A 26,553-nucleotide genomic window follows, 5' to 3' on the forward strand; every position below is an offset into this window, starting at 1 on the left:
TATGTCTACTGTTCTTGAAAGTAGTGGCTTTATGAAGAAGTCTTATAGTGCCTTGTAGTTCAATGTCCCCTGCTCACCAGAACCTGTAGCTTCCTATGTGTTGTGTGTGCCCTACTATTGTGGCTGAGCTGCATTTGCCTTAATCCAGTCATCTGCAGGGGCTCTCTTTGCCTGTAGTGGCCACGGTTTGGTTCCTGTGTTGTTAAGGGGCCAGTCATAGGCCACCTTGGGCATGAGTTCAGGCCTTTGACAGAGATGTCATTGGGACATAGGGCACTTTCCTTGGTCTGTCCCCTATAAAGCTTTTGTTGGTGGGTGGGGCCTGAGATCAGACCAGTTGTCTGCTCCTAACCCACTACTGGAACAGCGGTCAAACTTGTAGAGTTATTTTCCCCTCTCCCCAGGGCAGGGGGCACTTTGTGGTAGTACTAGCCCCTATCAGGGCTATTTGTATATTGCCACACTTGTGGAACCACTTTAGATAGACTACTGCAGAGGGCAGGCTGGAGAGAGTGGTTCTACAGAAGAGGGTGGAAGCAAGTTACATTGTATTAGAAAGTTTTGCAAAAGTCTGCTGTGGGAGGAGACCTGGTGCTGCTTTGGAGAGCTGCAGAGGCTAAGTTGAGTGGATGAGTCTGCAAAAGAGCATGGAGGCAGGACATGTTGTTAGCAGGTGAGGTAGAGAGTTCATGTTGTGCTGTTTCCCACAGGTGTCCCTGCGACTAGGTTGGGTGGTGGAGGAGGAAAATGGCAATTGGTAGCTCTTTTGTTCTTGTAAAAGTCTCCCAAAGATCCCTGCCCCTTCTGCACATGCTGAGATGAGTAAATAAATCTCCTTCCCACATACTGCAGGCATTTTTTTCAAACTACTGTTTCTACGCTGTATCTCAGTGGGACTATTTGTTATGCTGTCTTGTTAAAGGCGGAGATTCAGTTTCCTATCACCCTCTAGGTCTCCCAGAGCCAACCAGCTGATTTTTAAAGTTCCAGGTGTTAAGCCCTGCTAATGTAAAAACTCAAGATGTTAAATCACTCTGGTTTTCAAAGCCAAATATTATGGGGATTTGCCATCCCTGAGTGTGTTCACCTTGCCTACAGTGCCTGGTGTGTGGTCTGTTCCTCTCCCTTCTGTGTATTTACTGAGTCCCTCCTGGGGACAAACCCATGGGTCAGTTTAGCTTCTGACCAAGTTCCCACCCTTCCTACCATTTTTGATGTGGCCACTTCTTCATGTTCAGTTGTGGAGAGTCCATTCTGCCAGTCTTCAGATCATTTTCTGTATTATTTACACTGATGTGGGTATTATGTAGGTGTATCCATAGAATAAGGTGAGTTTAGGATCCTCCTATTCTACCATCTTTCCCAGAAGCCCCCAAGATAGTTTTAAAACTATGTAGCAACAACAAAAATGTTTACATAGAAATCAGCTATAAATTATACTATTTTTATGTTTTCTATTTTATATACACATATTGCATATATTGTGTATAGTTCAGGCATTGAAATCAGATATTTTTGAATCATATTCTATCACTCTAAAAACATAATATTTTCTTGGGGTGCCTGGGTGGCTCAGTGGATTAAGCCGCTGCCTTCGGCTCAGGTCATGATCTCGGGGTCCTGGGATCAAGCCCTGCATCTGCCTCAGCATCCCTGCTGAGCAGAGAGCCTGCTTCCCCCTATCTCTCTGCCTGACTCTCTGCCTACTTGTGATCTCTCTCTGTCAAATAAATAAATAAAATCTTTAAAAAACAAAACAAAACAAAAAACCATAATATTTTCTTTATTCATCTGTCAACAGGCACTTAGGTTATTTCCCTACATTGGTTATTGTGAATATGCTGTGATGAACATGTGAGTACAGGTATCTCTGCAAGGTAATGATTTTGTTTTCTTTGGTTATAAATCCAGAAGTGAGATTGCTGGATCGTATGGTAGTTCCATTTTCAGTTTCTCAAGGAATCTCTGTATTGTTTTCATTGTGACTGAAATAATTTACATTTCTAGCAACGTTGTGCAGCTGTTCCAACATGGGGTAATTTGAACATCAAAAAAGGGGGATCAAAATACATATATGCTAAAATATATGAGTTCACAATGAGAACCACCAAAAAAATTCTTTGGTCATTTTTGGAGGATGCTAGAGAAGGAACTCATTATTATGTGCAGAAAACTGGTGAGTAAGGGGAAAGAATTAAGCATATATCTTGCCTTTTATTTAAAACCGTGCCTCAATGTAGCCAATTAGTTAATGAGGAATGCTCTCTTTTTTTGAAGAATTTCAGCTAGTAAACATAGAGGAAATAATAGAATCAGACTCTCACTTGCAACCTGTAATAATAAAACAATGCTTCTAGGCAATTATCAGCAATGATTGCTAAAACCAGTAACTAAAGAGCTAATGGAAAACTCAGAGTGGACAATGTGGCTGACAAAATCTGATCTCATTGATCAATATTAACACCACAAAAGAGATTCAGCCAGATGTTGTGATGCAACAGGAAAGAAACAGTATCACATGTGAAGGATTCTTACCTGAATGGAATCAAGCCACTAGTTCAAACAACAAGTATAGAAGAAAAAATAAAGTTAGGAAAATAAATAAATGTGTAGGTTAAAAGCAGGTATTTGGGTTTAAATGAACACTAGACCATAAATCAGAAAAACTAAACCTTGGTTCAGGATTTCAACGTGAACTAGATGTGTAATTTTGGACAAGTTATTTAATATCTCTGGGCTTCTTTATCATTTCTAAATCATTGTATGTACTTTGTTAAATATGTTAATTATCTTCTTATAGGAAATCATCATTCTTCCAAATCATTTGATTTTATGTTTTTTTTTCCTTTTGGAATATTAGTAAATTTTACAGAAATATAAAATTGCAAAATCATTGAATAATTAGAATAAGTATTGGAAAAAATTTTTATTCTTTCTTTCTGAAATTTTTGCTAAACACCCTCAAACTGTATCACTATGCTTTAAAGAAGTATATGAACTCAGTGAACTTAATTTTTTTACTTGGGGAACTTCCACTTTTTTTAGTTTATATAGATATGCATGTTTTCACTAGCAGTTGGAATTTGATTTTCTTGCTATATATGATATTAAATTGTCATAACTTAGATTATTAACTTAAATATAACTTAGAAATAAAAGAAAAAAGAAATGTATGGAGAAAATTAAAAAAAATTAAATTTATTCTTTCAAAATAATTGCAATGTTTCTATGCAGTAATAGAAAAAGCAAAAATTTCTTAATTATATAGATACATGTCTATTTAAATGCTGACAAATGAATTTGGGGATTGAAAATTATTTTTTTGCTGCCTTTAATCTTCCATCTCCACTTTATTGTAAATAACTTCTGATTTCTCTTTTGCATGTATATGCGTGTGTGTCCTTTTTTTTTTAATCTACATTACCCTCATAGTTTAATCTACTACTGAACGTTCATGAAATTAAGCCATTGGGGTCATTTGGCTTTAGCGTCCTCATTAGATTCCTCAGTGTCCCTGGCTTTGCTCTTTGCATATAAACACATTTGTTATTCTTAATCACTTCCTTTTTCAGTCCCTTACTAGAACATACTGCTTACTAGAGCATACTGCTGTGAAAATCCACACTTGTATTTTGCAAAAATGGAAAATTCCAAATTCTGCTATGTGTGACACACCATTAACTGCCCAAAGACACTCTGTATCTGCTATGTTAGTATTTACTGATGTGTTAATGTAATAATCACCCATCTGCTTCTGCTGTCTATGAGGCACTTTCTATCTATAGGGGTGGAAATTAATGACAGTCTCTCTGAGCTGTCTGATGTCAGAGCTGGGAAATGGGTGAAGGTATATAAGAGCTGGATTACTCATTGGCAAGTGGGGGAAAAATATTCCAGTGGATGCAAGCTTGGGATTGTTCATGAAGCTTTCTTACCATTTAGAGACATTCTCTGATATTGCTGACACTGAAACATTAAAGGTAAAGAGCTTCCTGTTTATGGAAAAATATTATTTGTTTAGGGAAGAACAGATTTGGAATTAAATATATAGCTTCTTTCAAAGAAAGTCTAAAGAGACAAATTGCTATAATATCAACTTTTGAAATTGTTTAGAGAAGGAAATTGGGAAAGTGAAAATTTCGAAAATACTTGAAAATTGTTTGAACATTATCAAGGGACTATATCAATAAAATTACTATCTTTAGAGATTATGTTTAAAAAAGGATCTTTTATAGTAGGTTCTAGTCTCAAATTCCATCTATCAGGACTATAAAAATTTTCTTCATTTCAATGCTGTATTATTCTTTCAGAAAATTTAAAAAGCAATGTGCCTCCTGAAGCTGCCAGTAGTTCTCATCGTACTCTCCGTTGCATTAAACCACCTGAAAGCTACTCCCATCAAAAGGTTAGTATCTTAAAAATCCTGTTTCTTTTGTAAAATGTGGGAAAATTAGAATTAAAAACTGCTATTTAACTAACAGCTCTTATGCCATTAGATGCATCTTTCTGACAGAACTTCTGACAGACAGGAATGGATAGTTCCAGTTTTGTCAAGAAGTATGTTCTTGGAACCTAGAAGGGCAAAATGAGAACACAAAGCAGGAAAAGCCAAAGGGTAGTAATTTCCATTATATTAACCTGATTCTCAAATAAACTAGAGAAACTTAAAATATATATTCGGTATAAGGAGGGATTTTATTGTATATTTACATAGTTTTTTTTTTTTTTTCCTCAGAGGGCTCTGGCAATATTAAAAATTATTGCATCTCCTTCTGGAAATTGAAATATATAGAAATAATCAGGGAGAAAATTAAAATTTTTAAGAACAAGTTAAAAAGCCATTTGTTCTTAGGGGGTTCTTTCTATATCGTTAAATGTTCTATTAAGGAAATAGAATTATTTAAAAAATATGTTCTTCATGAAATTACTTCTGAGCTGCTCTAAATGTAAATTTATCCTTCTTAAAAATGTTTTCAATAGGTAGCACATCCATCAGGATTTCCTAAGAAGGCTTATTTCAAAAGGTGCCATGTCATTTAAGTGGTAATTTTAAAGAAGTCTAAAAAGTATGTCAGGTGAAAATGTTAGCAGTAATTACAACTTTTGAGGGGAAAGAACTGCAATTCTCCATTTATTTAAAAGATTCTTAAGTCCAAATTCATGCATATGTCATAAACAATATAATTGAGGATTTGTTTGTGCCTAAAGTAAGTTTGACTTCTTATAGTCTTGTAGGACTGAATTTACATACTCTTTAAGACCAAGGAGTATTAAGGTTACTTTTGAAAAGAGTTTTGCTTCAAGTCATATTAAAACTTTTCTCATAGAATTACTAGCATCTTGTCTATTTTCCTTTGAGGTGTTTTTTTGTTGAGGTGGCAGTCTGTAGTGATATGTAGAGTTCTACAGCACCCACGTCTAATAAATAGCAGGAATCTTCATATTTCCTTTCCCCTTTCAAGCTTATCAAATTTGCAGGATGTTCTCAGAATTGACTCTAATTTTCAATTGAATTTTTGTGGGTAAAAATAAGTGAAACTGACACAAAGTTTCTGGTAAACCAGCAGAACAATAGAATAACAGGAAAATTAACAGTATTACCTAGTATTTCTGTCTATATCTTGATTTTTTCCCTTCATTATAGACATTTCATAAGCACCTTTATCCAGTTTGTCTTTTTATTATGAGGCAAATTTCACTCACAAATAAAATAGTATATAACATTTTTTATTTTCAAGTTATTTTCATATTAGTCTCACAATATTTTAATTCAAATTTTTATTAGAAATACTTCCAAGGCATTCTTCAAATTACTCTAGTGAATTTCCAGAAATCAGTATGTTTGGTCATTTTTTTTAAGGGGAGAGAATTTCTCATCCTGAGCTATTCAACCTTGTAATATTTTATAAATCTTATAAAAAGCTGCGAAACCTTTGTAGGAAATGACTCAAATTTCACACACTTCTAAAAGACAAGCTGATATAAATTTATCAATGTCATTTTTCTTATAAAATTTAATCATCTTATTTGAGATCTTTTTTTAACTACTGTACCTGTATGACATGAGATTAAGCGGAAACAAACTGACTTTACAAGCCATACCAAAAAATATTTTATACTCTTGACTGAGGCAAAAGGATCACACAAATGCCCACCAACTTTTAAACACTCAGTATATACCTGCTTAGCAGATAATCAGAGGTTAACCAACAGTGTCATTACTTCCACAAATGACTGTTGAGAACTAGAGCAGGATACAGTTTAAAACGGTTTTAAAAATCCTTGAGGAAGCTTAGGTGACACAATCAGTTAAGCATCCAACACTTGGTTTTGGCTCAGGTGGTGATCTCAGGGGGTGCAGATAAAGTCCCTTATAGGTTCAGTCCTCAGTGCAGAGTCTGCTTGAGATTCTCTCTTCCTCTCCCGCTGCCCCCCCCACTCATGTTCTCTCTCTATCTAAAATAAAATAAATAAATCTTTTTAAAACCTTGAAACTGAGATATTTTTAAAGAGAGACAATATAAGAGTGATGATACTTCAGTCTATAGTCTGTACTGTTTAAACTCTTAAAGTTATAAATGTGTGCATGTGTGTAAGTAGTCAATAATTTGAACTAGTGTCTGTTACTAAATGTTACTAAAAGTGGTCAATAGGTTTGAACTAGTGTCTGTTACTAAAGACTAAATGCCTTGTCTGCCCAAATAGTTAAAGAGAAAAAAAAAAATGCCTGAAAGTAGGGATGTGATACCTTTAACTAAGCGTTTCAGCCATCTTTTTCTATCTTAATGATTGTTTGGGAAAGAATCTTATACTTATTGCTGCTATATTTACATGAAAAGTCTTGTTTGGGAAAGCAGTTTCATAATAATAAATTGATAGAGAAGCTCTTAATATTTCTTTTAAATGGAATGGTGGCTGTTCTAGCTAACTCAAATAAGATATTAATTTAGTTGGAATAATTTTAAGTCCTGTTACAGACTTTGAGGCCATTTATTAAAGTACCACTCAGACATTTAGCACATAGATTAGTTCACACTCTGCTCTAGGTATTTGCCAAACATCTCTTGGTACAGATATCACTTTGAATCTTCCCAATTTGACCCATCATTTCCCTTATTACTATAAATTTATCATTTTGAAGTGTTTGGGTCATATTCTAATTTATGCTTTTTTCAAGGAAAGTTTATTCTCTCATGAAGTATCAGTTTAATTCTTAAAAAATATTAAATCATTCTTTGGAAATATACATTGGCCATGCTTACTATACAAGCAAAGAGAAATAATTAAATAAATAATATAACTAATACTGACATATTAGACCAGATAATTGGGTCCTAAAGTAGGTTTCCTTTGTCTGAATAATAGGTTTATCAGCATACACTTATACTCAACAATACCAAGTTTATCTGATGCCATAGAAATTTCTGTATTTGGAAGAAAATATGAACATAAAAACCCTAAAGATTTACATGAGATTTAAAAACACTTTTTCTTAGGCTATCCCTATGCAGAGATACAAATAATGAAGTATTTCCCATACAAAGTAAACACATTGAGATAAAATCTATTGCATTTTGCCCCAAATTATGTACAACCACTTGCTTCTGGACATATCTACATATCTACATCTCTTTCCCAATTTACACTTATCCTAAGTTTTACTAATATTTTTATTTCCATGGAGCTGAAAATGAAAACATTTCCCTGGCTTTCCTAATCACCTGCAAAAACGGGGAGCATGTTATCATTCTGTATCTATTGCCAATACCATTTTGAGAGAACGCTGGAACAAAGGGTGGTACAAAAATATACAGTTGACATAAGTAATTCCATAAATAGAAATAAGAGTTAATAAATTGCTTAACCATAATGATAATTTCTGACTTACCTGGAATATTATTATGCTATTGTTCCAGGTTGCTAAAAGAATGCAATGAATATTGATACTATTAACATAAAAGTCTTTTGTTTTTAACATTCAACATAGTCCTATCATTAAAATAGTTCAAAAGAACCAAGTAAGTGGCAGAAAGATAGTAATCCTTGTGTATTTATGTTAAGAGTAATGGAACTTCCACTCTATAACAATGAGAGTTCATGAACCAGAAATAAATTTGATTCCCCTTGGGTCTTAATCATACCTGCCATTTATCTCTTAACAGCCCTGATTTAATGATCTCAGGGAACTTAACAAAAATATCTTATACTGCTTAATTTTTATTGGAAAGATGTGGAAAATATATATATTTATACACACACACACACACACGTACATATATATAAAATTCCACATATTCCAAATTAATATAAATTTTATATTCTATATCTTTTTCCTAAATTGGGAACTAGATTTAACACAATTTAGAAGAATAAAAAAAGTAGAAGAATGTAAGACAAAGCAACACTTTTATTATTACTACTATCTGGAAAATATGCTGAAGTTTCAAAGGATCATACTGAGAAATTCAACATTAACTATAATGGATAATTGTTATATGATGTCCTAGTCAAAAATTGCTTTTGCTGTATCTTCAAAGTGTCAGAAAATCTCAGTCATCCAGATATTTCCAAACCAAAACATTGAGTACCTTACATGAAAATGGTTCCTTTAGTTTCCATCAATATGAGATATTTGTTGTCCTATAGATGTATCCAATCCTGAGTCTAAGGCTCTAACTTTATACATTTGTTCTATGTCACCAGTCACCAGATGGAAAAGCGGAAATGCAACACTGCCACGTGTGTGACTCAACGCCTGGCAAATTTCTTAGTTCGTTCCAGCAACAATCTTGGTGCCATTCTCTTGCCAACTGATGTGGGATCCAATACATATGGCAAGAGGAACACAGCTGAGATTTTAAACAGGGGGCCAATGAATTACTTACCGCTTTAGAGGTCCATGTATCTCTACAGTTCTTATTGTTTGTATAAATATACTAGTGACTTCCTGTGTAATTTAACATAAGCTTGAACATGGATGCTATGTCCCATGTTTACTGCCAGTACATATAAATTGTGGTGGTAAGAATTGTTTTAAATTTAATGCTGATTGATAGATATCCCATAATAAAAAAGTCAGTGTCTTCAAAAATGAAGTTTTCTTGCTACTGATTTTTATTTTGAAAACATATTAAAAACTCATTCTTTTGCCTATATTTTTATGACCCGTGTTTGAGAACAAAAGAGAAAATGGTATTTGGAAACTTGGTAAATTGTAAATAGCTATCAGTAAAGTTAAGAACATTTAAAAAACAGCAATTATAAGGACTCTGTTAAGCAATTCTTTTTTGCATTAGATTTCTGAAATGAGATAAAACGCTATTTTAAAAAACTAATTAATTTTCGCTGTTAACTCGGTCAAAATATTTTTTGAAATTATATTCTTTTTTGTACTGGCTGGTACTAGAGGTTATTTTAAAAGTACAAAAGCGTTTGTGTTTATGAGGGTTTCATTGTGATGAGCTTTTATTAAACTTACATGCACTTTATTCCGTTCAAATGGCTTTCAGCAAATTTCACTCATATTTTGATGCAGGGTATTGCAAAAAAACAAACAAACAAACAAACAAAGAAAAAAACCAAAACCTTGTGTTCCTATTAATCATGTATGTCATCAATTAAAAGACCACAGACTTCTGGAAACTATATATTGTATGGTAACTTATTTTGTTTGTTAAACTAATTGGACATTTCCAACAGAGGTTACATGTGTATGATACACTTTTCTTGAAGGAAGCTGTTGAATTGGACATGAAACATGTTTCCCTCCAAATCTGATTCTTACAGGGGTATCTGCTTTCCCCTGACCATGAGATAGTTATACTTGGAAGTAGCATTAACTCAGATAAACTGCTATTATGTTGTAATTTGCCATTTCTAGAGGCATTAAACTTGTATTAAAAAAAAAATAGGGAAAAAAGGCATCTCAATCTGAGTGGGAATCTGACTTGACTTATACATTAAAATTTCCCCTTATAAAGGGTTCCTTAGATTATAGTTGTGTGCGTGTATGGGTATAGAAATAGGATATGAAATTTGTAGTTATTTTTTCTTTTTCTTTTTTTTTAAATTTTTTATTTTTTATAAACATGTATTTTTATCCCCAGGGGTACAGGTCTGTGAATCAGCACTCACCAAAGCACATACCCTCCCCAATGTCCATTTGTTTTGTAAGATTAAGAGTCACTTATGGTTTGTCTCCCTCCCAATCCCATCTTGTTTCATTGATTCTTCTCCTACCCACGATTGGAAGAATAAATATTGTGCAAATGTCTATGCTACCTAAAGCAATCTACACATTTAATGCAATTCCTATCAAAGTACCATCCATCATTTCAAAGAAATGGAACAAATAATTCTAAAATTTGTATGGAACCAGAAAAGACCTCGAATAGCCAAAGGGATATTGAAAAAGAAAGCCAAAGTTGGAGGCATCACAATTCCGGACTTCGAGCTCTTTTTCTTTTTTTAAACAAATTTATTTATTTGACAGAGAGAGAGAGAGATCACAGGCAGGCAGAGAGGCAGGCAGAGAGAGGAAGGGAAGCAGGTTCCCTGCTGAGCAGAGAGCCCAATACGGGGCTCCATCCCAGGACCCTGAGATCATGACCTGAGCTGAAGGCAGAGGCTCAACCCACTGAGCCACCCAGGTGCCCCTGTAGTGATTTTATATCATAAGTTGCATGTTGAAATTAATAAATGAATGTGTAAATTCCTATTTGTGATATTCAGCTGTCAGCCCATTTTTCAAAGTAGATTTGACTTCAGCATTTTAAATTGAGTAAGTATGATTAAGTTATAATTTCTTAAACTTACTTATTTAAAATTTTCTTATAATAGTCTACTTTCAATAAGATTCTATTGAATATCACCTCCAAATCAACATACCAATTTATTTTTCAAGAGTTAAAAAAATTTTAATGAGTGCATAGGGCATTTAAAGATAGTGTGTATTTTAGCAAACAATTATCAGGAATAAGACAAGAATTATGTGTAGTTATAGTAACCTAACAACCTCTGGTGCTAAGGAGTGAAATGTAGTTAGGTCAAACTATGTAACTTACTCCAACTGGGAGATTTTGGAGAAGAAAAAAGGTTATTATATTAATATGAGGGATATTAACAGTAGATGTTTTTAAATTTAGTCACTAAATTTATTATCAAAGTGATACATTTGAAGAAATTCAGTATTATTTTCTTTATTGGTAGGCCAATAGGAATCTAAATATATAAAAGTTGGGAATCCTTATTGCATGAGGTTTACCAAATACTTTCCCTGATTTTTTATAATTACCTTATGAAAATAATGAGTTAAACTCAATTGATGTAATTGAAAATACCAACAGTAGGTTTTGGTGACTACATTTGTCCCAACCTTTCTCACTGTGTCTATGATACCTGAATCATAGGTACTCTCAAATAATACTGGGGCATCTGGATGGCTCAGTGGGTTAAAGCCTCCAAATACTAATATGCATGCCACAAATTACATTTCATTAAACAACTAAATATACAAGTGATTCCTCTATCTTCCATGTTGCAATACAGAGTCAGACATAGAATTTATTTAGTAATGCTACATTTAAAACTTCTGGAAATTTTCTTCAGCATTTTGAGAGAACATTATGCAATGAAACTCTCACTTCGCTGAAGCCCAAATATTATCTAGCAATATTATGCAGACTATCTTTTGATCAAAGTAGAAAAGCCTGTGAGTCCAAAGCTCCTTTGACTGAGTACAAAACAGGTTTTTCATATAAATTAAGAAAAAAGTATTCTTTTTCTACCATTTCCCTTTTCCACGTACACACTACCCAAAGCTATGGAAAGATTCATCTTCCACTCAGTGCATTTGTAGTAGACATTATTAGTGCTCACCACTATCCTCTCTTTCCTGAGCATATGAGAGATTACAGTCTCAGCCATCTTGCATTCAGGTGAGGCCATGTGGCTAATTCTGGCCAGTGATATATTAGTGGAAGTGATGTGTCATTTTCAGGCTGATCAAGTAGGTGAAAGACCTATATTTTTCAATCTTCCCCTTTTCCTCTGCTGCAGCAGTTCCTGATGAGGAGGCCTCGACCAGGCAGGAGCGCTGAGTGACTTCATGGCTAACATTTCTACCAATCTGTCTTGGACATGGTGTATGATCCAGAAATAAACTTTTGTTTATCTTTATCTTTAGCCTACTATAATACATAACTTTTATCTTTAGCCTACTATAATACATAACCAATGTCAAACTTTCACCCTACCTGACAAAGCTGCTTCTCCTGTCAAGTCCACTGAACTTAATAGGAACATAATTATAATCATTCTCCCACTGTGGTTCAGTCTTGAATTATCACCAACTGCTCAAAGTCCTTACTCCAATATTGAAGTCAGTTACCAGAACACATGTACTTGAAAGCCTTCTTGCTACTAAGGTATGTTTCTTCTTTCTTCTTCCATTGACAATAATGTAACTCCAGCCTCTTTACTATAAGCCAAGACCTTACAGAAACCTGCAGATAGTTCTCCAACCTCCAGGATTTTCTGGCATTCTGTACACCAACACCAGAATAAGGTTCCTAATGCACATTCCTTACTCATCAGTCTTATACACAGAATTTTTAAAGGGCTTGTTCTAAATCTAAGGAAGTCCATCAAACTCTTTATCCTGACGTTCAAGTCCCACCATAAATTAACCCTAATCTTCTTTTCCAGCTTTACTGCACATCATCTCACTTTATACATTCATTCCCTGCTAAATCTTTGGTTGTTTTATTTGTTCCTGTTCCATCAGCACCTATCCTTTTCTTTTCCAGTCTCTGTCTTTTCCCTCCAACCCCCCAAGCTGAACAACTGTCCCCAGTGCAGCCTTTTGAAATCTTTTCATGACAAAGTCAAGATCTTTCATCATTCCCTTCCTGAATATAATTTCTCCACCCACTGAGTGATCATCACACTTTGAGGATATCTTTTATATTCAAAATACGTAATTTGAGTATTATTTATTGCCTCTTTATTGTATTAAAAATACCATATTGTTATGTTGTTGCTGTATTATTTGTGTGACTAACACAATTCTTTCCCACACTGCTAGGTCCTTAAGGGCAGAAACAAGACTCAAATATTCTCCATTCCACAAATTTTCTGTTTTACAAATGAGGAACTTAAGCCTATTTACACATTCTGGAGAAAGGTATGCTACTTGAGTAGTTTCTGTTTTCTGTCCCAGATATTATACTGGCATAGAGCTTAACAGTTAATTCTTGTCTTCTGAAAATGATTTGACATTTACCACCAGCATCTTTTGGTCTGGAATGTGCTTTACACATATCAGAACATATTAATTGTGGTTTTCTTGTCTTGAGTTACTAAACCCTTAGGAAATGAATTCTGTCACCCAATGAAGTTAACAGAATATTACACAATTAAATATTTAAATTCCATATAAATTATCAGAATAAAATCCTTAATTTCCATATTAAGTGAGATTAAATAACTTCCATTGAAAGTGGGTTTTCCGGTGGAGTGGGGCAGGAACAAATAATTATGTTTCTCAATTTATTATAGGAAAAATGCCTTTCCATTTGAAAAATGATAAAATATACTAGCATCCTTCCCTTTCCCATTATGTATGTATGTATGTATTTTTGAAGATTTTATTTATTTATTTGTCAGATAGAGAATGAGCGAGAGTAAGCACAGGCAGACAGAGTGGCAGGCAGAGTCAGAGGGAGAAGCAGGCTCCCCGTGGAGCAAGGAGCCCGATGTGGGACTCGACCCCAGGATGCTGGGATCATGACCTGAGCTGAAGGCAGCTGCTTAACCAACTGAGCCACCCACGTGTTCCCCCATTATTCATTTAGACTATACATTGAATTCATAAACAAATTCCTTTTTTTAAAAAAGGTTTTATTTATTTATTTGACACCGAGAGAGAGAGAGAGAGAGAGAGAGAGAGAGATAAAGAGAGACAGTACAAGCAGAAGAAGGAACAGCAGACACCCTGCTGAGAAAGGAGCCCAACATCGGGCTTGATCCCAGGACCCTGGGATCATGACCTGAGCCAAAGGCAGATGCTTTAGCAACTGAGCTACCCAGATGCCCCGATAAACAAATTTCATAAACAAAATTTAAACCTTGGCCTGTTGCTTAAACTTTGAAAATTATTTAATATGTTATTATTATTTTTTAAATATTTTATTTATTTATTTGACAGAGATCATGAGTAGACAGAGAGGCAGGAGGAAGCAGGCTCCCCATTGAGTAAAGAGCCTGATGTGGGGCTCGATCCCAGAAACCTGGGATCATGACCTGAACGAAGGCAGAGACTTTAACCCACCCAGGCACACCAGACACTGAGTCTGGGTGACTCAGTTCTTTAGTTTTTAATTGCTAAAGCTTTAGAACTAAGGTGATAGATGTAGTTCATTATTACAACAGAAATTCCAGAGCATGAACTTAAAATAAGTTCTATACAACTCAGACACTTTTTCATTATATGTCAAGGGTTGAATTTGTAGGTCCATGTATTTATGTGTATATGAATCAATTTAATAATAAGAAAAACTTATTAAAACTTTTTATTCTTTCAATATTCTTCAGATTAGCTCATAAACCTAAATACCCACCCCAATTCTTTAGACTGGATGGGTCAATCAGTTATTACCACAGTTATGCTGCAGAACAAATTATTTTAACATAGTGACATAAAAAAACTAAGCAGTTTTCCCGTACAGGTCTTCCGGTCAACTTGGCTTGAGAATGTGGTATATATTGGTCATTTCTTCCAATGTGGCTCTTGAACCTACATTACTTGGAAAATATTTATAATAGCTAAAAGGTCTCTATGTTAAAACATTTACTGATGGTTCATAATGAGGTAACAAAGAACACAGTGAGTCATAGTGCTGTAGTATTTTTAACAGAAGAAATTAAGACTCAAACACACTAGAAATCCATCCATCATGATGCTCAGACATTCCTTGATAATCAATCCTGAGAGTTAGTCAATCAGAGAGAAATGGATTAAGTATTTATGCTAAGATTTATCAATTTAGAAGCCAAACAGGAGCTAAAGTTTTACATATTAATGCCATTTTTTCTGTGTGTATGAGGCAACATGTGAATTAGCAAAATAGCTATATCATTTGGCTTATAATTAATATCCTTAAGGATGTAAACTGTCACACTTTATATTATCTGGGATTAGGGCAACTCTCAATGATTCCTTAAAAAATTAAATATATTATGACAGTTATTAATACTGCAGCTAGTATTTTTCTTCTGGGGATTCAGAGATCTTTTCTGCATAATGGCCGCTAGGCTCTGCTATCTAAATACTTTCAGTTAGAATTCTATAAGGTGATCAGGTGATAATAAGAATACAAATATATGCTTTACAGATTACAAGGTGGATCACCAACTTTTTTGGTGGGTGGGATCAGATATTACTTTTTAGTCAAGTAACTGAAAATTCTAAAAAGGCAAACCTATTGGTAAAACTCCATAGTACAGTTTTGGGGAAAATCCAACACATGCTTTTGGACACCTGTAGAATGCTACATTATTTAAAGGGGCTTATTCTTAGGATAATTATTTAAAGGGGTTTATTCTTAGGATATACTTAAGAAGTATATCTTACATACTTAAGAAGGAGGACTTTCTAATAAAGTATTATTTTCAGCTGCTAAAGAAATCACTGGGTAACAAGTCCAGTGAAGAGTCCATGGCACTTCGAAGGTCCATTGGTCATCTACAAATGGCATGAAATACACCTACGTTGGGTAAGAAATGGCAAATTCTTTAAAAATTGTTGTCAGATTCTTCTCCTCTTGCATAGGAGATATCAGCAGTATCCATGATTATTTCAGACCTGCTATTTCTTCACAACAGTGCAGAAATTCTTATGAGGTGAAAATATAAACTACTGTATAGACCAGAGATTTGAATTTTGATGTATCATTATTGATCTGAAATCTTTTGTGTAGACCTTAGAAAAGATAAGAATACACATTCCTCTTACCATGGGGCCTAAGAAGCTCTTGTCTTTCTCAGTGGAGGGAACTGCCATTTTGTTGCTGATCACCAAAATAGGAGATTTACATTTGTTCCACAGCAACACCCCTTGGAATGACTAGGGGAGAGCTGATGAGAGTGTGTCCTCACTAGGGCTTTACAGTAGAAAAGCTATGCAGCCTAGAGTTATGTAGACTTGTGTGACTATGATCAAGTTACTCTGAACCTTCCTTTCTTCGCGTGACATGAAAAGAATAATTCAGAGATTGGCTGTGAAGATGAAAAGAGATTGTGTCATTAATGAAAATAGCAAGGAGTTTGGCTACAAATCTGTCGTGTAATAAACGCTGGTTTTCTTCCTTTCCCTGAGAAGAAGGCTCCTCTCTCCCTCTTCTCTCCTGTCTTCCCACAAAGGCCACCTTGCCACAGCAGAATGATATTGGGCTACACTTTGTAAGGGGGAGGTACCTGCCCACTGTAGAGCTAAGGAAGGTGCCTGAAGAAGCATATAACGTTTCTGGTTTTTTGGTTTTTGTTTTTTTTTAAATAACAGATACTCCATCCTACATCTGAATGTCCCTATCTATTTATCCATCTCAGCTCTTTATCCATCTCAGTGTTTGGTACAATATATTTGTACCCATTAAATGTGAAGCACTCATTGCCTTCCCATTTAGAACTACATATATGTCATGCCTACTGTGCTCCAGTTGTTATTTTAAGTTTATTCAGATGCATTATCTGATTTAATTCTCATAAAATCATATGAAATAAATACTGTTATTTCTAGCTATAAAGTAGATAACTGCTGGAGATGTAATGTACAATATAGTGACTATAGTTAATGAAACTGTATGTTTGAAAGGAGCTAGAAGAGTAGATCTTAAAAGTTCTCATCACAAGAAAAAAACATTTGTTACCAAGTGTAGTATGGATATCAGCTAGACATATGGGAGTGATCATTTCTCAATATATACATGTATTGATCATTATATTGTACACCTGAAACTAAAATGATGTTATATGTCAATAAAATCTCAGTAAGAAATACAATTATTATCCCTCTTTTGCAAATGAAGAAACTGAGGCTGTTTGACCTTGAGAAAGTCATTTCACCTTCTTTTGCTTCAGTTTATGCCAAATACAATCCAAGTCAAATGGCAGAGCCAAGATATTAACCCAAATATTCTTCATTCTACACATATGCTGAACACCTATTCTATGTCAGGCACTCTATAAAGTGCTTGGGATGCACCAATAATCCAGACGTCAAAACTGCTATCCTCATGGAAGTGGCCTCACAGTTTTGGGGTTGTGGGTACAAGAGTTGTGTTTTTAGCCACCATGTGGCTAAAAACCATGTTTCCTCCTAAACTCAATTCCCCTTAATCTAACTCTTAATTTGTAAAATCTTTCATCTCCCTTTCATAGCTTAACAGACTAAATTACAAAAATTTTGAAGAAACCAAAATTCTGTCCAGACAGAATTAGGAGAAAAAAACCTCTATTTTATAGTACCATCTATACACACATAAATATATATTATACACACACACATAAATATGTATAAATGTATATATCATTGTTAATTTTCACAAAACTCTATGAGGCAGGTATTGTTATACCATTTATTGATAAGAACTAAGGAGCAAAAAAATGAGCTGACATAATGCATAATTTCATTCTGCAAAAGTAGATAACAACAGTAGGGATTCCTTTGCTGTCTCAAAACAGATGCATATTTCAAAATAAAGGGATTATATATCTTTAAAAGAAAATGAAGCAACATGTCCAAGATCACACAATTTATAAGGGTCATTCCAATAGCAGAACCAAGGTTTATCAGACTCCAAGGTCCAGTTTCTCTACATCATGTCCAAAGAAAAATATTTTTATTCTAATTCCACTGTGTCCTGTGGTTTATTTTATGTAGAACCCTGCCAAATCAGTTGGTCTTGGAACTGGATAAACAGGTCAGACAAAAGAATAATGGGACAAAAATATCTTTTCAAAATATGAAGAACTTGTTTGATGTTGAGAATAACAACCTTTACTCATTATGAGATAATTTTGTCTTGTTTTTATTTTGGTTTTTAAGGTTTCAACTGAAACAAAGTTTGAAAATCAAACTTATGAATTATTTCTAATACTGAGAGATTGCTCATAGCTTTTGATTCCCACTCCTCACCAAATTCAACTTACATTTTCATATAGAGTTTTTTATTGAGACTTTTGTGTCTTTGTTCAGTATACAACTAAGAAAATTTTCTTTTATGGTGTAACAGAAACTCTGCTGAGTGGATAGGCCTCATTTTGGAGATATTCCACTAAGGTCTTTCCCATGAGAGTTCAGACTGTTTTTATCTGTGTTGCTAGCACTTCTCTTGTGTATTAACCTCTGTATGCTTCACACACTCCACAACACTGGTCATCTAATTTGGTTACCTTGCAATATTCTCCCTTCACCCTCTGGGAATCTACCTCCAGGTTCTGCTCAAATACCACATTCTCCAGGGAATCTCTTATGATCCTTTTAGCTCTTCTCTGGATTTACACAGACTATTATCTGTATTACTCTTGGTCACTGAATAAATGTTTATTCAGCTCATTTTGGTATTTGAATATAATTTAGTGGTCAGAATTTCAAGAATATCTTGATGATGTTCATAGTTTCAATCTTGTATTTTCATTATATATACATGGGTGTTATTTCCTCATGTAGACTGTAAACTTCCTGGGGACAAGGATGTAGGATGTTTGAGTCATCTCTGTAATCCCCACGGTAATTAAGCCTATTACTCTAACATAACAGGCACTAAATTGGTTAACTAAATTTACTCTATGAAAAATGAACAAATGAATGAACGAGTGAAAATAATATAAATTTATGACATGTGTGATAAAGTTAATTATGACAGCTTACACCCTTCGTAAACAGGGATAATAATTGGAGGGTTTTATTAAAGAGTAGGAATAAAATATGCAGTGTACGTCACCTATCTTGGGTGTTCAGTCAGTGAGTGATAGCTATTACAGCCATAGTAAATGCACACAAAGAAAGGAACAATATCGTATTATAGTGGGGGCTTTTGTTATTGACAGCAAACAAAAAGGATTTAAAGGTGGGGGGGTAAAGGTAGGGTACAAAAGTGGGCTCAAAACAATGAGGAGAAGTGTTCAAAGAAACAAAAAGGGAAATAGAATAATGACAATAATCTACTCAAATCCCAAACAGGATTTGTATCACAAATTCCTGCTCCAATTACCAATATGCAAAGGCATTTGCCTGCACAACCCCAACTAGAATTACAAAATTTTGACAGAACCATAAAAGATGCAGGTTCTAAGAATCCACCCTCTTTGCTGTGAGAAACATTCCTTTTGTTACCTAGAAGAAAGGTCATGATCAGTAAGAAATGGCCCACAAATCCTTACAAGAAAAAGGCAGAAATAGGCAGAAACAATATAGAAAAATCACATCTGCTAGAATTTACCTGGGTTGGAAGTAGCTTAGAAGAGTAACAGGAGGGGCGCCTGGGTGACTCAGTAGATTAAAGCCTCTGCCGTTGGCCCAGGTCATGATCTCAGGAAGCCTGATTCCCTTCCTCCTCCCTCCGTTCTCTCTCTGCCTGCCTCTCTGCCTACTTGTGATCTCTGTCTGTGAAATAAATAAATAAAATCTAAAAAAATAAACAAATAAAAGAGTAAGAGGAACTTCTGAAATTTTTAAAGGATGGAATTTAAGTAGTCAGAAATATTACCACATATGTAAAAAACTATATATTAATAAATTCAATATTTTTAAAGTTGAAATCAAGGACAAGAATTATAAAAAGGAAAATTAATTTTTATCAAAAAATTATAAACAAATAATTATCTTCATTTTGCTTATTCTATAAACATGTGAACATGAGGCCTATGTAATTGATATGCTGAAGTACTTAGTGTAAGCTCACCTGAAGGCATATAGTTGTGATAAAACTGTTGGAGATAATTGACTTTATTTTACTGAATACATGCCTCCATTTCCAGATATATGAAGGACCTGAATAAGCAACAAGCCTTATTTGAGCAAAATTCCAATCCCAATTAGCCACCATAACTGTGATTTGAAATCTATTATTTTGCATTTAAAAGGCTTTTTAGTTCAAAAGTCCCTCGATAGAAGTCAAATCTCTTGATAGGGAAATCCTTACTATTAACTAACACCTAGTTGAAGTATGTTAGCAGCTACCTAAAAATAAACCCCTGGAGAATGGAAAAGGCCCCTGAAGGCAAGAAAAAGAAGGGTGTTTGGGGGGAGTGGCAGGGGGGTGGGTACTCTGGTTGCAAGGAAGAAAAGGGAGAAGGAGCAGGAGAAAAAGATATAAAAGGGTCCTGGTTACCTTACCATTTCTCCAGTGGGGCTTTGAAGCCTACATTCATTTGTCACCATTTCTTGCACACTGTTAGCCATGACAGTGTTAAAAACACCAATTTTACTCTGGTTATAAGGATCCTAAATGTAGCCTGGGTCAGTAGGGTACAGAAGGCTAGCAGGAGGAAACAGTGAAAAGAGCAATACAGTGGAAACCTTTTGTTTCTCTGAAGCTTCCTCTGGCTTCCTCAGACAGTATCAGATCCTTGGGAACCCTTTTGTCCAGAGTCCGCCACCTACAGAGAGTGAACTGGAAAGAGGCTCTGAAACAGAACCAAATTCTTTGAGAACGTTGGCATTCAAAGTCAGTTTCTGGAGCTTTCTTTGAATTTGAGTTTATGATTAATATTTGTCTATACCCAGGAGATACTGTCCTCAAGTGTGTTCAACTTCCATAATAGAAAAGTAAATTTAAGAACTTCAAGGATGTCCTGTTGTCATGGTGAAGAAAAACAAATCAACAGGACATTGGAAGCTACCACAGTAAGGCTGCTACTGTAGTGGGAAGGGTGGGTTTTGGAATCAGGCTGACCTTTATTAGGATCCAGGCTCTTTTCAAAACTTTGAATACATTTCTTAATTTCATTTAACTGCAATTCCTTCATCTACATATGAAAAAGATATCATCAAAGGATAGATATAATGCATGGAAAGCACTTAGTATATAATTTTAACCTGGCTACACTACATTTAGGAAATTTTAGCTGTGGTTTTTATTTTTTAAAGATTATATTTATTTTTTTGAGAAAGAGAGTGAGAGCACAAGTTGGGGGATGGGTAGAAGAAGAGAGAGAGAATCTCAGGCAGACTTCCTGCTCGGGAGTCTGGAGTCAGACCAGGGCTTGATCCCAGGACCCTAAGATCATGATCTGAGCCAAATGAAGTTGGAGGCTTAACTGACTGAGCCACCCAGGTTTTCTGACATTGTAATTCATACCAAATTTAGATATTAGGTAGTCCTACCATTTAGCCACATTTAGCATGGATTTTTACACCAAGATTTACAGCATAAATAATAGAAGTACATATACTACATATGACATAAGTAATACTAGCAAATGAAGAAAAAAAATTGCACCTACACTGAAATAAAAGAAGAAGGATAGGAAAAGAAACTAGGATGTTTTCAAAATGAAGTGCCTCTTCTGGGCTTTTTACTGGATATTTCACTGGTTGTTTTTTCATTTGAGAATCAAATAAATTCATACAGTTTCACCAGATCACCATATTATATTTTCCTAAAGTAGATGAATTCACAGATGGTTACTGCCAGAAAAATTTCTAATTTAGAAGACAAAAAATGTTGGCCAGTCAAACCAATGTGGAACCTGGTCTACATTATCCAGTTCTTTTCCTACATTAGCAACACAATACAGTTTACATCACACATTTAGGCAACATTTTGGAACATCCGGGGTCCTGCTGCCACATCCGAATTAACTTTTAAACCCAAGTAGCCTAAATACCTCTGATTTTTCGGGACTGCCAAGGGACAATCTAGGTGGATCTTGTCAGGATTTATAGAATTGGCTCAAGTAGGGAAAATCTAAATCTTTTTGCTGGATTCTAAAAAGAATAGACATCTACATGGCATCTAATGAAAAATGAGATAAATGATGTAAAATACCTATGAGCAAGCCTGACATAAGTTTCAATCATTGGTAGCTCTTGTTACCTCTATTGCTAGACAAAATAACTAAAAGTTGTCAAACTTGAGCTTCATCATATCCTTGTTCTGCCTCTAGGTAGATATATTAAGTAACTCTTTCTTTTTTCTTAATCTCCACACCCATTGTGGGGCTCAAACCCATGACCCCAAGATCAGGAGTCACATGCTCTTCTGACTTAGCCAGCCAGGTGTCCCTCTGTTAAGTAACTCTTAAGACATTTTCTACTTTCCTTTCTGTTCTCATTTCAGAGAGAGGACATGTAATCCTATTTACATCCTGTCTTTTAAGAAATAAATAGCTATTTTGAAGGTTTAAAATACTATCTAAATTTCTGAAATTAACATCATTATTATAAATGATAAATTCTACTTAAAAAAATTTCCCTTTATAAAGTGGTCCAAATTTGACTCATGTGCTTTGACTGTGCTTACCAATCCCTATCCTGACATAGAAGACATACTTTTAAATCTAAATCTATCCATGATTCATAAACATGTCTTCAGAATAGATGGTAAAATGTTATGTGTGTGTAAAAAATTCTTTAATAGAACTAGCCACAGTATACTGACATAAAAGGACGGTTGAAAGAATCCAAATATATAATCCTGGTGTCTATCTGAGAAAGTCCATGTTCACTGAAAGGGACATGTTATTAAAGAAAGACTTAAAAGTTGAAATAATCCACCCTTGTGCTCCTGAGCAATATTTGTGTTTACCTACAGAAATAGATCGCAAGTACAAATTCCCTGAGCAAATGGAATTTATGAAATCAGACAAAAAGCCTTACTCTTTCCTCTGTACTGCCTATAAAATTTACTTTATGGGGCCAGTTCTTTTTCTGATACTGAATGGAATCTCAGACAGGTTGTACTACTTTCTGTTGAATTTCAAAAGAAAAAAAAAGTCCTCTGGTCATTTTAGTCCCACAAAAAGGACTTTGAACTTCATTTAAATTGCAGCTTCTTTCCTCCCACTACAACATATTCAGATCCTACAATTGGGAAAAAGGGTTCTGGTTGTTTCTCTCTGTTCTCTGCCAGCTTCTCCTGGCCTCTCTAACCAACCCCACTCCAGCCCCCCCCCACACACAGTTGGACAATGTTGCTTCTGTGACCTCCAGAGGTGAAACTTACATGAGGGATGTTAACAGGGCAGCAAATGTCATCCTTGCTTTCTTTGGCCTGCAGAGTTATTTAAAACAGACTCTCCTGGCCTTTCCGTGGGTCTTTGGAGATGCTCCCCTTCATTTGTGAACACTAACTTGCAGTATCTTCATCAGGGTAAATGCACTTCCTCTGACAGTCCACACAAGTTCTTCAAATTTTTACGTGCACCGTGCACTTTTAGCCTCTCTGCTGAGGTCTCACCACTGCTGCATATAATCCAATCAGTCCAGATGTAAGACAGACCCAAACTAGTGCCTGTTGGCCCACCATTGACTGGGATGTTGCTCCTTTTCAAATGTAGCCCTTGCTTCCTTCCACCTCCTGGCAGGAGGTTCCACCCACAGCCTTGCCTTCTAGACTTTTTTTAGCATGAGTCAGACACCAGTTCCTGTATCCTCCAAACTGCAGAAGACAAATATAAAGTACTCTGAGGAAACTTCTGAAAGTCATGCTCACCAGGCTCGAGGTCAGGCAAAAGAACACTTCACACTGCCCTGAAACTGAAAAAGATGGTAGGCACCTGCCTGAGAAGATGCTGAAATCTTCTGCATCACTAATTTGATTAAAGCAGAAAGCCATGAGCAAAAGAAGTAGGTAAACAAGTCACTGGTACAAAACAGTCCATTACTACACCCAGTTAAAATGAAAACGTAATATACGATAAACAACACAGTAATAGTTCATCAGGAAAAATACAGTTTCTTTAATAAATGATATCAGTATCATAATTAGATCTCTATCTGGAAAGAAATAGAGTGTTAACCCTCCTGACCGTCATGTTCAAAACCAAAAAGAGCAATGGATTAAAGATTTACTGTAAAAAATAAAAATATTTTTTTAAAAATAGGAAAAGTGTGAGGGTCAGGAAAATACTCTTAAAAAAAAAATCCCAAACCAAAGAAACAGAAAAACAAGGGGCAGCTGGGTGGTTCAGTCAGTTAAATGTCTGCCCCTTGATTTCAGCTCAGGTAGGTAGGTCATGGGCTTCATGCTCAATGGGGAGTCTTCTTGAAGATTCTCTTCCTCTGCCCCGACTGCCCCCCCCCAAAATAAATAAATAAATCTTTAAACACACACACACACACACACAAAGCTATAATGGAAAAAACTTACAGAGTTGACTGTGTAATATTACTAATTACACAAAGACAAAACAATATCATAAGTAAGGTAAAAAGAGAGAAAAAGAAAAGGTTTAAAATACATAAAAAGGCAAAAGTTTATATCTCTAATGTGAAAAAAGAACTCTTACAAGTCGATAAGAAAAGAAAACAAACATGGGTACAAGCTGGGTTTTATAAAAAAGGAAATGCAAATGGACCAAAAAGCTTATAAAAAAAACTTTTCTAAAAGATGCCAAATCTCACTAGCAGCTAAGGAAATGCAACTTGAAACAGCACAATACCCTCATTTTTTTTTTTTAAAGATTTTATTTATTTATTTGACAGAGAGAAATCACAAGTAGATGGAGAGGCAGGCAGAGAGAGAGAGAGAAGGAAGCAGGCTCCCTGCTGAGCAGAGTGCCCGATGCGGGCCTCGATCCCAGGACCCTGAGATCATGACCTGAGCCGAAGGCAGCGGCTTAACCCACTGAGCCACCCAGGTGCCCCCCTCATTTTTTTCATATAACAAACTAACAAAATTTTTGAAAACTCATAACATCAAGTGGAATGGTGTATAAAAACGGCAAAGTTGTGAATTTTTTTTCTGTGATGTCACTTTTGGAAATCTATTTTATAGAAATAGACATATGACTTTCTAAGGGATATAAGTCATGAATGATTTAGATTTATGTGCTGACCTAGAGGAATGTTTATGGTACACAGTTAAGTGAATACAGCAACAAGGTAAGTCATATATATAATGATGATCCTATTCATATGACTAAAAGTAGGTGGAACATATATATATAATGTATATAATTATATATGTCATATATATTTTTATATGAGTATGGAAAGAAATATAAATGATATATACCAAATTGACTTTTTATTTTTTGTGTTATTTGGGGATTTTAAAAAATAACTTTCTCATTTTTTTTAAAGAAAATAACTTTCTCATTTTTTTTTTTAAAGAGAGAGTGGTGGTGAAGGGGGAGGGAGAGAAGGATCTTTTTTTAAAATTTTATTTATTTATTTGATGGACAGAGATCACAAGTAGGCAGAGAGGCAAATAGAAAGAGGAAGGGAAGCAGGCTCCCTGCTGAGCAGAGAGCCCGATGGGGGCTTGATCCCAGGACCCTGGGATCATGACCTGAGCCAAAGGCAGAGGCTTTAACCCAATGAGCCACCCAGGTGCCCCAGGAGAGAGAGAATCTTAAGCAAGTTCCACACAGGGCTTGAGTTCATGCCTGCAGGATCATGATCTGAGCTGAAACCGAGGGGGATGTTTAACCAACTGAATCACCCAGGTGACCCTCTCATTTTTTAACTTTGAAAGAAAACACCAATAAGTGTGTATTGTGTGTGTGTATAGTATAGAAAACTAATGCTCTAGGATTTCAGGGGAGATAGAAAGAGGGATATGAAAAACAGGGGGCTTGATCAGAATGAGAAGGGTTTGGAGGAATTAGATAACCAAACATGGGCAAAGCAGGAGGAAAGAAATATTATCTGGAATCACTTCGGCTCACTTCAAATGCTCTAAACCATTTGTAACTACATATTTGAAAAAGGTCAACGTATATATCCATATATTTGTGTGTGAATAAGCAATATTATTATTATTACATGATCTAGCATTACACAGAATATTTGTCACTATCGGGAAATTAGAGACAAGGTAAATAGAGGATCCAAAGAGTCTTATATTTCTGAATATTAACTTTACCTTATATTTTTTTCAAGGCAAAAAACAACTGAATTGCAACTCACAACAACCCAAATAAATGAGCTCCCTTTACCTTTTCATTGACCATCCTCTCCATTCATTGCTCCTTCTATACTGTAAGATCATCAGATTTTTTAAAAAGTACGCATTGAGTAACCAATGTGTATAAATCTCTGCACACATGTAATACAAGTGGAGCTTCTTGCCCTGCAGTGAATCAGTGTTATATAAATAAAGGGAACTTTGTTTATATAAGTTTTAATCCTATGATAAAATTTCCTTGGCTCTGAGGATTATTTAAAACTGGTTATAGAAAAGATTAGTCACTTGGAACCAGAGGTTCCTCCCTTGCAGTTTTTCTTCACAGTTAACCCTCATGTGTCTGTGGCTCTGACTGTAACATCATATTAAAAGAGTAAAGACTCACTCGGTCAGTGAGTAAATAGTAAGTTAATAAGTATTC

At 35.1% G+C, this 26,553-nt stretch overlaps 2 protein-coding genes across 5 annotated transcripts in view; one reads left to right on the forward strand and one right to left on the reverse strand.

Moving 5' to 3' along the window:
- The window catches only part of SLCO1A2 (solute carrier organic anion transporter family member 1A2), a 121,741-nt gene extending 95,426 nt beyond the window's left edge, over positions 1-26,315 (reverse strand). The window contains exons 1-2 of one of the 4 annotated variants that reach the window (XM_082740641.1): positions 26,164-26,312; positions 23,226-23,660 (exon numbers count right to left, since the gene is read on the reverse strand). The gene's annotated coding sequence lies outside the window, so the exon portion shown is untranslated. Of the gene's footprint in view, positions 1-19,499; positions 19,587-23,225; positions 23,661-26,163 lie in introns of those variants that run through there. The other 3 variants (XM_082740644.1, XM_082740642.1, XM_082740645.1) reach the window with 3 other exon arrangements.
- Positions 3,896-9,095, forward strand: IAPP (islet amyloid polypeptide). The gene is made up of 3 exons (XM_082740654.1): positions 3,896-3,980; positions 4,311-4,405; positions 8,704-9,095. The coding sequence occupies exons 2-3, from the start codon at positions 4,326-4,328 to the stop codon at positions 8,891-8,893; spliced, it is 270 nt and encodes an 89-aa protein (XP_082596780.1). The 5' UTR covers positions 3,896-3,980; positions 4,311-4,325; the 3' UTR covers positions 8,894-9,095.
- Positions 26,316-26,553: the final 238 nt, after the last annotated feature.

Source organism: Mustela nivalis (assembly GCF_964662115.1).
Source record: "Mustela nivalis genome assembly, chromosome: 7".
Lineage (NCBI taxonomy): Eukaryota > Metazoa > Chordata > Mammalia > Carnivora > Mustelidae > Mustela > Mustela nivalis.